General features: G+C 43.2%; 1 protein-coding gene across 1 annotated transcript in view; it reads left to right on the top strand.

Moving 5' to 3' along the window:
* Positions 1 to 13,075, top strand: part of KCNK12 (potassium two pore domain channel subfamily K member 12) — a 63,867-nt gene extending 50,792 nt beyond the window's left edge. The window contains 5 exon segments of the mRNA XM_030194585.1: positions 6,177 to 6,582; positions 6,584 to 6,926; positions 6,929 to 7,006; positions 7,009 to 7,036; positions 12,982 to 13,075. Coding sequence (XP_030050445.1) covers positions 6,177 to 6,582; positions 6,584 to 6,926; positions 6,929 to 7,006; positions 7,009 to 7,036; positions 12,982 to 13,075 — 949 coding nt within the window.
* The last annotated feature ends 554 nt before the right edge of the window (positions 13,076 to 13,629 follow it).

The following is a 13,629-nucleotide window of genomic DNA, read 5'->3' as shown; positions in this document are numbered from 1 at the left end:
GTCCTGGCATGTCAGGGGGACCAGTGCACTATGAATGCTGGCTCCTCCCATGGCTTGCATTTGGTTGTTTCTGAGATGGGCGTCCCTGGTTTCCATTATCACCGAAAATCAGAAATGACCAAGTCTAGGGACAACCATCTCTAAGGACGACCTAAATTTCAAGATTTGGGCGTCCATGACCGTATTATCGAAACGAAAGATGGACATCCATTTGTTTCGATAATACGGGTTTCCCCCGCCCCTCCACCGGGACGTTTTGCGAGGATGTCCTCAGCAAAACGTGGGCATCTCTTTCGATTATGCCCCTCTATGTGTCTTTATAAAATGCTCATGAAATAGGCACCTTCCTGCCCTATTAAACTAGGTCCCCATTATATAATTAATCTTTACAATTTACTAAAAGCCACTAATATGTTACCGAACACCATCATGCATTAATGTACCTTACTGATTGTGGGTCTGAGGTTATGCAATAGAACTTAACAGTACTTACTAGTAATGAGCTCCTTTTGCCAGACTGTGTTAAGCAGTTAATGCAGGAATTTCTACGCTCTTAGCACTGGTTCATGCTAACAGTTGATGTAGCAGTGTGACAGCATGCTCTAATTCACGCATTAACTGACAGGGTGGGGAATGGGCAGAGACTGGGCAGGAACAGCACCATCCACTTTGGTGCTTAGAATACATACAAGGTGTACATGTCAATATTACACTTAGCCACTCTTCTGTAAATACATGCACACCTTAGATCGCACATATTTGCAAAGGGGCAGATACAGGGGCAGAGCATGGACATGACTCCCACTTATACACATACCGTTGGATTCTGTATAGGTTGCCCAAAGTTGGCTGTGCAAATTTGGGCATGGATCACAGATCTGTGCATAAACGAATTAGCTAATTAGGTGCTAACAATCAGTAATTGATGTTAATAAACACTTAATTGGCAGTAATTAGGAATTAGACATGGGCCTGCCCTATGCCCTTTTCTATAACATGTGCACCTAAATTTCATAGAATGCAACTCCAAAGGGGGCATGGCCATGAGTACAGCCCAACCAAACTCAGGATCTTTGCCTTCTGCTGAAACCGAATCTGTGAACAAAACTGGTTGCACGGTTTCAGCAGAAGCCAAACATCACGGACCTCACACAACTCTCTCCCTGAGCCAAGGAAATACTCACTGATATTCCCCTCCTCAGAAAACTCCTTCCCCTTCTTCACGGCCTTAGTTACCATCATGGAGGTTGGTTAAAACAGGAGACGAAGTGACATCAAAACGTTGAGGACAATTAGGTTAATCTCTGTTTCCCATTCCCTGCACAGCTGTCATCGCTGTACACTCAAAACAAAGCAAGCAAACCTATGAGCCGCTGCATCCACGTTGTCGTTCTTTATTGTTGGTAGCATTTTTATTTAATCCCACTTATATTTTCAAACATGATGGCTTGTGCAGTACACAGATGTGCACAGAGGAAGTATAATAACGGAATAGCATATTCCATCATTGTTTCATTATTGCTACCATGTATTTCATATTATGGGCATTTGCTTTAAACTTTGATTGTTTTAATTTGTTTATCCAGACATTAAATGCACATGCTTCTGCTTTTTAAACCCAAAGATGAATCCTAAGGGTGGTTGAACAATTAGGCATAAACTGTGTTGTTTCTGACTTTACTTGTTTTGGACTGCTTTGGGTTCTGCTGATCTGTACATCTGCTGTCTGGAATTTTGGAAGATGGAAATAAGAAAATAAAAATTAAATTTTGGATGTACTCTGTAGAAGTTGTGGCTTACTTTTGCAATGTGATAGATGCCTGTTCTGGTGTGTGTATGTGATAATCTTTGAATAACTGCTTATACTTATGGCTATGGTTTCAGAACATGAACTTTTAAATGCCCACTTGTGGTTATATGCTAATCTTAACTTTGTTAAATGTTTCAGACATATCCATCTGTTTGCTCCCATGATATAACTGAATTCTGTTATTCGCACTGTATTTTCATATGTAAGCCACATTGAACCCAACTTTGCTTGGGATAATGTGGGATATAAATATATATTTTAAAATCCTTTATCTTCCACCTTTAAGATGAGAAACAGAAAAGCAGATCAGTAGTAGATATGAATACATTTTATTGAAACATATATCAGGTACTTATTTTGTACCAGGGGCAATGGAGGGATAAGTGACTTGCCCAGAGTCACAAGGAGCTGCAGTGGGAATTGAACTCAGTTCCCCAGGATCACAGTCCACTGCACTAACCACTAAGCTACTCCTCCACTAGCAGTACTCCATGTAGAATCTCAAATAGTAGCAACCACTAGGCTACTCTTCCACTCCCTGGGATTCCGGAATCTTGCTATTCTTTGGGGTTCTACATGGAATGTTGCTACTCTTTGAGATTGTGCATGGAATCTTGTTAATGGCACTTGATATACCTCCTTTCTGAGGTTTTTGCAACTACATTCAAAGCGGTTTACATATATTCAGGTACTTGTTTTGTACCAGGGGCAATGGAGGGTTAAGTGACTTGCTCAGAATCACAAGGAGCTGTAGTGGGAATTGAACTCAGTTCCCCCAGGATCAAATTCCACTGCACTAACCACTAGCTACTTCTCCTACTGGACTGCAGTAGTGGCTTATAGCCCATTTAGGGTGGTGGTAAGGGCTCCCTGTCACATGGCCATTTGATAAGAGGGAGCTCTGACTGGAGCAGGGAGGGAGGGACCGAGAGAGCCACTGGTTCAGAGCGGGGAGAGGAGGAGGTCCAGGCTGTGGAGGGACATGAGGGGAGCTGTAAAAAATGCTCGCCAGCCTAGGGAAAGAGGGAGGGGGACTGCTTGCAAGTAAAAAAAAATATGCTTGCTGTGGAGGGTGAGGATGGAGGGAGGGACGGATGGAGGGAAGGAGCCAAACAAGGAGGTTAGATTGAGAACAGGAAACAGCGTGACATCAAAAAGCTAAGGTTAGTCTCCCTTTCCCTCTGCGCAGCTGCCGTCTTCCCCATTACCCAAAACAAAGCAAGCAAATCTATGAGCTGCACTAGCCCATTGTTCTTTATTGTTGGTAGCATTTTTATTTGATCTCTCTTATATTTTCAAACATGCCAGCTTGTGCAGCATACGGATGTACACAAAGGAAGTATTGGTTTCATTGGTTACAGTAGTAATTGGTTCTAAATTGTAATCATTGTGTCATTTGGAGGGCGTGGTTATAGGGACTCCTTGTATTCATGTAGAGATGTTTTCACCTAGTAAAGGGGCACCAAAACAGACATCATGTTATGAGAACCAGGTGCTTAACAATCAGATTTACTATTTACAAGTACAATTTTTTTTAAAACATTAATTAGGTTGAAACCTGGGAGGCATTTAACACTTTATTCCCCGTGCCTACATCAAAAGAAAAAAGATGGCATGTGGGAACTTGCTCTTTTATTTTGTAGAATGCAGTGGTATATTGTAAGAATGCATTTACCTTTTTTTTTTACTACTACTATTTTACAGAGGTATTGAAAAATTGAGGGAAGGGCTTCCTTCTTATGTTCAGTGGAAAACAAAATCTGTTGGTTCAGGCTGCTTGCTGTGTGAATATTCCATCACTGTATCAATACTGCTACCAAGTTTTATATATTAACTTGTTAAAAAGGCCCATTTCTTAACGCAGTGAAACGGGCGCTAGCAATGTAATGAGTTCCTGCCATTAATGTTTCCACGGTTGTATTCTGAATGTAATTGTTGTTTACATGTGTAAGATTTCTTTATATACAATATTTTTTGTGTAAACTGTGTTACAATGTGGGTAAAAGTTTTCCTTGTTCAGAGCCCTTCAATCAGTTTAACAATCACATCAGAAGAGCTCCTTACTCGTGAGAATGCAACATACAGTTGCCCATGTGAGAGACTGAGAGTGACAGTGTGTTTACAGACAGTGTAAGAGAGAAATACCAGAGTGATTGACTGTGTGTGATGTGTGTGAGTGAGTGACAAAGTGATTAAATGTTTGTCTTCCCTTCCGTTCTGTGCACATTGCCTCCACTGATGTTCGTACCTCCCTGTATATGATTGTTTGTTAGAGATTCAATCCACTCCACTTCCCTCCTCCAAGTTCCGTCCTGTCTGATTGGTGAGGGCGGGGACAGTGAGAGCCAATGAAATGCTGAATTACAGACTTACGAACCCTACACTGCCACAGTGCCACAGAGTCAGCTTCAGAACGTTGGAGGTGCTTTTTATTATATAGGAAGCCTATGTTTACTAAGGTGCGATATGGGCGCGTTAGCATTTTTAATGCTCGTTAAATGCCAACGCACCCATAGAAATGTATAGGCTCATTAGCATTTAATGTGCCTTAAATTTAAGGGCAAGTTAGAAATGCTAACGCACCTTAGCAAACATACCCCTAAGAGCATTTGCTTTGTACTTAGTTTTAATTTGTTTATCCAGTCCTTACATGCACATAAGGCTGGTTGCACAATTAGGTATAAACTGTGTTGATTCTGACTTACTTGTTTTGGACTGCTAAGTGCTTACACAAATTAATTTTAAAGTCTACTTTTTAAGAAAAAGGAAATGAAGATAGTTTGAAAATAATAATAATATGATTATGATGATTTTTATCATTATGATGCTATTTTGGCATCGAAACTGTTGGGCTGTTTTTTGGCTACTTTTGGCCACAAATTGGGCTGGTAAATTTTCCGCCTTCTGGCAACTCTGCCCACAAGGCAGCTTACTGCCAGAGCAGAATGTCAGTTGGAATGGTTGCTTTCTCCTAGATCACGTACAGCCAGAGAATAATCTGGTTCCCAATCATTTTAACCAAAGATTTTTTTTTTTTCCTTCTGTTTCTGAAAACCCCCTTCCTTTAGTAGGGTTTCATTCTCCCCTCCTAAACCTCTTGCTGTCCTCAATAAGACCCCATATTTTGCTTTATTCCCTAGGTGCTCAGCATTCCTGTATCTTGATCCTTCCTTTGGAGCTCCCTTCCACTGCCTCTCTAGGGGGGATATTCCTAAAAAAAATTAGAACTGATCTTAAAACACATTTCTGTACTTTGGTTTTCAGCATTGATTACAGTATGGAAACCCCTGAGCGCAGCTGGCAGGTGAGATAGGTATTTACCACATGCTATTCTTCTTTTGCTTTTCTCTATTATATCTCCTGTCACTTCTTGCTTTCCTGTTTCTAGTGGGGTTTTGTGTTGTACTTCTTGATTTTATCTATGGTATTATTGTACATTACTCTGCTGCCATCTGTGAGAGACGATATAGCAAAGTTAGGGGCCATTTTACAAAGCCACGTAGGCGCCTAGGTGTGCCCAACGTACGTCAATTTGGAGTTACCGCCTGGCTACCGCGTGACCGTGTGGTAATTTCATCCTTTTACGTGCGTCCGCTACATGCGCCAGAAAATATATTTTATTTTCTGGTGGTGGCGAAAATCGGGCGGGGTAACGCTGACTTGATGCGCGTAGGTGATTGCCACATGGTTAATGCAAGAGACCTTACCACTAAGTCAATGGATGGCGGTGAGGTCTCAGACCCAAAATGGACGCGCGCCAATTTTTAATTTTGCTGCATGTCCATTTGGGCAAAAGTTTTTAAAAGGCCTTTTTTTATACAGGTGCGCTGAAAAATGGATCTGCGCGTGTCCATAACACATGCTACACTACCGCAGCCCATTTTTCAGCGCACCGCCATTAATAAAAGTACCCCTTAATGAACAAAACTGGAAACTAAACAGACATTATTGATTCATATAGTGCATAAAACAAGATATATCTTGTTTCTATATATCTTGAACTAATAAACAGAGAAATTGCCTAACTAAAATCTTTAGGACTTCATTCATTAAGGACTTTTTTTTCTATTCCGTGTCCATGGGAAAAACATAGCAAATCAGGACCTCAATGCGATACAATTTTAACAATTATTTATTATATTGCTTTGTATCCCACATTTTCCCACCTTTTGCGGGTTCAGTGTGGCTTACAATATGATATAAATGATGGAAATACAATTTGTTACAACTTGGTTATGGATTACATTGTGTAGAGTTAAGCGAGAATTGTCAGTAGTACGAGGAATTACTGCGCCTGGCATGCCTAGCTATGGGTATATCATCATAATGAGCTTAATACAACCTATTTTTCTCTGTGCTTCTGCAGGTTTGGGATGACCACACCTGCAACAGTAGCTGGCAAGGTGTTCCTCATCTTTTATGGTCTGGGGTGTGCTGGTACCATCCTGTTTTTCAACCTGTTCTTGGAGCGCATTATCTCTCTTTTGGCTTTCATCATGAAGGCTTGTCATGAGAGACAGCTGAGAAGAAATGGTCTTCTACCTCCAACCATTCGAAGAGGGTCATCTATCTCCGAAGTGGACAGCCTGGTGGGCTGGAAGCCCTCAGTTTATCATGTGATGCTCATCCTGGGTATTTTCGCCATCATAGTTTCTTGTTGTGCCTCAGCTATGTACACCCCGATGGAAGGATGGAATTACGTTGATTCTTTATACTTTTGTTTTGTCACCTTCAGCACCATTGGTTTTGGAGATCTGGTAAGCAGCCAAAAACGCAGTGTACCAGCATCAGGGACTGTACCGATTTGGAAACTGTATATTCATTCTGCTGGGAGTGTGTTGCATCTACTCTCTTTTTAATGTCATCTCAATTATCATTAAACAAGTTTTAAACTGGCTGTTGAGAAAACTGCGATGCAGATGTTGTCCAAAGTGCCATAAAACAAATACCCGCCTGGGACGTCGCAATGCAATCACCCCTGGATCCCGATTCCGTAGGTACCCCTTCTCAATTGAAAAGACAGGTCTTACGACAGTGATACAGGGGAGGAGGCTTTCTGGCGAGATGATCTCAATGAGAGATCTCACAGCCTCAAACAAAGTCTCTTTGGCCATCCTACAAAGCAGCTGTCCGAGACTGCCAATGGTTACCCCAGGACCGTCTGCATCAACACCAGACAAAATGGCTTTTCTGGAGGGGGGGTGCTCTAGGAATCATGAACAACAGGTTAGCGAGACAAGCGATTCTAGATAAAACTTTCCAATTCTCTAATATAAAATAAAAACGTTCTAACTTTTTGCTTCAAAATAAAATGTTATAAAGGCTGATACCATGGTGGACAGGTTTATGACGGCTGCTACATAAGATCTTCTTCATTTAGCTAGAAATCTTCCAAACACGAGAAAATCTATTTGACATGGTTGATGGTCTACATTGCTGTTATTTACAACATGCAACTTATTCACCAGGGATATAGCCAGCCAGTGTATAATTTTATCAGTACTTTCATTTGCAAATGAAATGTTGCCATGAATTTATTTATTTATTTTAACAGGCATGAGATTCCTCATATTTTGTCCCTTTATCCAGCAAAATGCAGCTCTCTAAATGACTGATTTAACCCCTTATTACTTGTCAAAGATATGGCTGTTCTGTGGCTTTATTTTTTAACTGTGGAAGATCTTGATATAATGGAAAATTCTTAAAATTAATGGCGTCTTTTTACTAAAGCTTAGTATGTGCTAATGGAATTAACACGCACTAAATGCTAAGAATACCATACTTTAAAAAAATGGCTTCTTAGCATATTTATTTACTTAGCATAAATATTTATTTACTGGTAAAAAAGGCCCGTTTCTGTCGCTGATGAAACGGGCCCTAGCCGGCACCGGACTCCCTTCCCCCCCTTACGCTTGTCTCCCTGGTGGTCTAGAGGTACCTGTTCGGTCGGGGCAGGAAAGAAAGAAGCCCCTCTTTCCTGCCTGTAGCGGTGCTGCTAGCTTCCTTGCTGCATCGTGTGGGAGTCCGGCTCTCGGCGTTTCAAAATGGCCCGAGAGTTGAAGTCTCGCGAGGCAGCTTCAACTCTCGGCGGCCATTTTGATTCGCCGAGAGCCGGACTCAGAGACGATGCAGCCGGGCAGCTAGCAGCAGCGCTCCGGGCATGAAAGCGGGGGTTCCTTCATTCCTGCCCAAGCGAACAGGTACCGCTAGACCACCAGAGATAGTGGCGTAAGGGGATGGGAGGTGACAGGGGGGAGGGAAGGTGATGAGGGGAAGAGTGTGGTACCGGGGGCGGGCCGGTACCTTGAAAGGGGCGGGGCGATGTGGTGAAAGGGGCCGGGGTGATGGGCACGTCGTTGTTTGCAGCTGGGATGTGTTGGAAGGGGAGGAGTAGGAAAACACGCTGCGCGTGTTTCCCTACTGCTCCCCGTGTGTTGATTTGCCTTGTTTTCGTGTTCTGCCCTCGACGTCATCACGTGTGATGCAAGGGCGGGGCATGCAGACATGGTGAGTGTTGTGGCTTCACCACCATGAAGTTACGAACCGGTGTGTGAGTGCCTGCAGTGACGTCAGTGTCCTCAGAACGTTGAGGGTGCGTTTTATTATAGTAGATATTTTGCTCACATCTTTTTCAGTAGTAGCTCAATATGTGCTAAATCTTTAGTAACAGGGCCCCTAATATGTATAAAATTTAAAAAGAACTGCAAAACAGAGAGAGAGAGAGAGAGAAAACAATATTCAAACTCCATGGCTAGTGCTTCATTTAAATGCCAGCCACTGGGCACTGGCTGGATAAATTTTGCCTCTGTCCATTCTGGGCCCCAGTACCACACTGGGATGATGCAGATAGTACCACGGCTGTTTCTAATGATTTTCACTGGGCTCTCTATTACGTATATGTCTTTCAATATCAAGCTAATACATATTACTCAAATACATGTTAAAACGAAGGATAGTCCTACTGGCTCCAGATTTTCTCATAAGGGCTGATCCAGTCCTGGATTTACTCACAGCATGCAGGGATTTGTCGTTTTGGATTTTCCTCTTACATTCTCTAAGAAAAACAAGATAAGTCCCTTCTTGTACATAAGTACAAATAAGTACATAAGCATTGCCATACTGGGAAAGACCAAAGGTCCATCGAGCCCAGCATCTTGTTTCCAACAGTGGCCAATCCAGGTCACAAATACCTGGCAAGATCCCAAAAATGTACAAAACATTCTATACTGCTTATCCCAGAAATAGTGGATTTTCCCCAAGTTCATTTAATAACGGTCTATGGACTTTTCCTTTAGGAAGCCGGCCAAACCTTTTTTAAACTCCGCTAAGCTAACCGCCTTTACCACATTCTCTGGCAACGAATTCCAGAGTTTAATTACACGTTGAGTGAAGAAACTTTTTCTCCGATTCGGAGTAAGATGTATCCAGCACTGAAGAAACCGTTGAGGCAATCTGGAACCAGTTTTCAATCCAAGGGCCTCAAGCACTAAAATGTGAAATGATTTTGCAAAAGTGTACTTTGTGTGAAATATAGCGCAAAATACTTGGAGACTAACAAAAACACCACATTTCAGTGTGTATGGGGAAGAGGGGCAGGGCTGGCCCTCTGCTTATTTTATTTACCGGGTGGAGCTTCTTGGGGTTAAGAGTTCTACAGATATTTATGTCCAGCACCGGGGCTGGGAGGACACATTAGAACCAGGGGTCAGAGATTCCCTGCAGTTTGGGGATGCAGATCCACTTTTTACAAATTCATTGGTGCCCCATATTGGGGTTTGAGGGACAGAATAGGTACCAAGGATTGGAGGTCCTATCTGAGGGATGAGGTCTGAGGAGACCATTTCTTAATTCATTGATGCCCCATGTCAGTGCTGTGGGGGTGAGGGGAGTATGGGATCCACTGGCTCTCCAGTGATGTGAGGCCACCCCAAGGAAGCCTCGGATTTGGGCCCTTTAATTCTGTCACGTGAAGCGAGAAGATATTTTTATAAATTTCTCATAAGCTGCCACTGCCAGGAATGCACTAAGGTGTCCTTTTACTAAGCTATGGGGAAAAGGGCCCTGCAGTAGCACGGGGACTGTTGTGCCTGCGCGCTAGGGTCCTTTTTACCGCAGTGGGTAAAATGCCCCCCAAAATTTGCCATGCTGTAAGATAACCCTTAAGTGATGCCCGATTACCACCAGGTTAGCGCCGCACTACAGAAAAAAAGAAAATTTCCAGAGCGCCGCAAATAGCGCACGCTCCATCCAGAACTACCACGGGTGGCCACATTGGGCCAGCAGTCATTCTGGATCCCCAAGGTTTCTGGCTGTGGCAATGCATAATGTTTGCATTAAGTTTAACTAAGGGATGTAAATGAGCAAAAAGTTTGAAAAAGTTTTGAAAAACCGGGTACCAACCTGTGAACTTCAAGCATGTGTTAGTACGTGAGGCCCCTAATAAAAAATAATTCAAACAACAAATACCCACAGTTATCAATAATGAACAGTAATTGAAAATAAAACTAAAAAATTAGAAAGGCTGGTGCAAAGTTAAACCTGAATTCCTTACATGGCCATGTTTCATTATTAACCCAAGTGAAGCTCTAGTGACATCATTATCCCCTTGGCCATCTCTGCTCTTTGCTGTCTTGTCTTCTGTAGAATGTTTTTTTTTTCTCTCTCCCGTTTCTCTTCATGTTTCAGCAAAAACGCCTGCTTCATATTATTGTGGCAAATGACCTTACTATGGATATTTCCCAAAAGACTGGTGCAAGATCCTCATTGATGTGGTCCATCAAATATCTATACGCTGTCTTGTACAGATCCAGAAGTCTCACACACTACACATTGATCTATTGATGATCATCTCACAACCTATAAACAATGTAAACCACATTAAAGAAGTGCACAGAGAAAAAGTATTTATTTTCTCAGAAACTAAGGCAGTGGCGTAGGAAGGGGGGTGGGAGGGGCGGGAGGGTGCACGCGCTCGGGGGGTCCCGCCCCGCTGTTTCCCTGCTCTCTCTGCCCCGGAACAGGTTACTTCCTGTTCCAGGGCAGAGAGAGCAGGGAACCAGCGGGGCCGACGCAGCTCCGAGTGACGTGCACTCGGGCGGATCGCCCTCCCGCAGGTAAGAATGCGGTCCGGGGGGGGGTTGCGGTCCGGGGGGGTGCGCCGCAGGGGGGGGTGGCGCCATGCTGTACCCGGGGGGGGGTGCGCAGCGGCGACCCACTCCGGGTGCCATTAGCCCTCGCTACGGCACTGAACTAAGGAGGCAAATCTATAACTGTGTGCCTCCAGTTAGTTACGCCATTGATGCTCACTTAGCACCAAGATGCTGTTAGAGAATACTAGTGTAAGTCAGTATTTGGCGCACCTAAAGTTTGTTTTTGTTACATTTGTACCCCGCGCTTTCCCACTCATGGCAGGCTCAATGCAGCTTACATATTATATACAGGTACTTATTTGTACCTGGGATGGGGGTTAAGTGACTTGCCCAGAAGTGGGAATTGAAGTGGGAATTGAACTCAGTTCCCCAGGACCAGAGTCCACCACCCTAACCACTAGGCCACTCCTCCACCATCCTTTTGGTAAAATTACATGCCGTAGTGTTCCATGCCATGTGCATAACTGACAATATTCTATAAGTTACACGTGTAACTTGGAGATATGCCTGTGCTCCTCTTTGCATATGTATGCCACCTTGCATTTACGTGCTATCTATAGAAGATGACAGATGAAATTTAATGTGGACAAATGCATAGTGTAACCAGGTACCTCTCTGGTGCAGCCAAGGATAGAACAATCTCCTCCAGCCACAGGCTCCCGGTACAATGAAGAAATAGATGTCCACCAGTAACTTCAATCTTAAGGACTTTTATTCCATGCAGGTTTCTAGTACACAGTTCCAACAGCAGCATAGCACATACCAGGATTCAATACAGGCTTACGGGCTCAAGTCTGGGCTCTTTATCCAGTGCACAATAAACAGTAATTCAATTCCCAAGACAAACAGTTCTTACAGTTCAGTCACCAAGCAGCAGTTTCTACCTTCTATCCTCTTTACCTTCAGGAGAGTTCAATATTTTAGGGACTTCTTCTACCCAAGGGTTTTCCCCTGCATCAGCTTCACAGTGAATTCAATACTTTTGGGACTTCCTCTCACCCAAGGAATTTCAGCCCGCTTCAGTACTTTAGGGACCTCCCTGCCCAAGGATTTTCAGCCTGTAACTGCCAGTACTTTAGGGACCTCCTTGCCCAAGGATTTTCAGCTTGCAACTCCTTCTCCTTCTGCTTCTCTCTCCTGAACTGAACTCCACTGCTGGGACTCCTTCCCACCTGCCTAATCAATCCCTGGCTTCAGCTACCACCACCAATCATTCTCCTTCCATTAGCTTCCTCACACCAAACCAGCTGAGTTAAGCATTAGACTAATGAGACCAATGATGAGCTCCTGCACACAGGGTTTCCTAACTCTCTTTCCGCCTAGTGGCAGCCACTCTACACAACCTGCCAGCTTACACCCATGTCTTCCCTGAGTGCAGCTAGGAGTCCAGTCCGGGTTCTTCATCTCCCCCTCTGGCTTGCCTGCAATGCCTTCTGGGACTTGTATTTCAGACTGAAACTGCCTTAACCCAACTATCCTGGATTTGACTTTATCACAATAGTGATGCACATGGGGAAGAATAATCCAAATCACTAGGTCAGTTCAAGAGTGCTTGCTAAAGTGTTTGGTGCAAGAAGACTACCCCTTCAGAGTAATTAAGAGTATAGCTCCTGAGAGAAGATTTGCCTTCTGAGTGGTTAATTTGCATATCCTGTGAATCCTGTTTGTCAAGTGGTATTCTCCAGGTGGTGCAAGGAGGGTAACAGAGCTATGCCCTGTTACTGGGGAAGGCTTCAGAGAGGGATGTTGGACAAAATAATAGATGTTATGATTATTCCCCCTCAGTAAAAGGGGAGCCTTGCAGATTGACTTTGAAAGAGCAATAAAACACTTGAAAGAGAGCTTTTCTATGGATTCTTTTCTTGTAGAAGAGTTCAGGCCCCTGCAAAACCATAAATTCAGTGCCCATGCCTGGACATAGCCTGGTATTGAGTATCGGGAATAACGCCAGTGATGGTCAGCAAATTGCCAACGGCTGAATATCAGGTCCTAAATTTTCAAGACTTTTATACTTTTTAACAGGTCTAAACCCAAGAATGTTACATTAAGAGGCAAGAACTTTCTACTGGAAACCAAGTGGTACAGTAATAATAAAAAGCTTGTAAATAAAGAATAAAAAAAATTCCTGTATTGGCATGCACATAGATCACTTCTGTGAAGCAATGTGTAAAAGGGGGAGGGGTCCGTTTCCTCCTCTGGGGTGGAGCCAGCAAGCCTGTGGGGCTCTCAGGGTTCCAGGACAGAATGCTGCTGATACTGGGACTCAGGGCCAAGTATTTTATTATCAAGGCAATTTCATACCAAAATCATAATTCTTCAAAACAAAAGGTACAGCCCTCGTAATATATAGTCTTCAAAAAAAAGGTACAGTCTTCATAAGATAATCTTCAAAAGAAAAAAAGGTACAGTAGGTCCCAAAATCCCTCAGCAAACGCTCAGCTCCTCAAGGTCTTCTCTTAGGGCCTTAGGAAAGCATGGATAGGGGCACTTTTGCTATAGAAAGAAGTTAGTAAGCAGTGAGTTCTGGCAGCCAATTATGCAAAATGTTGCTCAACATTTACTTTGGTACGAATTACCCAATTTTACTTAAATTTTATGTTGTTAAACAACAAAATTAGTTGACAAAATGTAGGGGGCTCCCTTTTTTCCAATCACCATGTTATGATAGAT

Source organism: Microcaecilia unicolor, chromosome 3 (assembly GCF_901765095.1).
Source record: "Microcaecilia unicolor chromosome 3, aMicUni1.1, whole genome shotgun sequence".
NCBI classification, from domain to species: Eukaryota; Metazoa; Chordata; class Amphibia; order Gymnophiona; family Siphonopidae; genus Microcaecilia; species Microcaecilia unicolor.
This window is presented reverse-complemented; position numbering and strand designations above follow the sequence as displayed.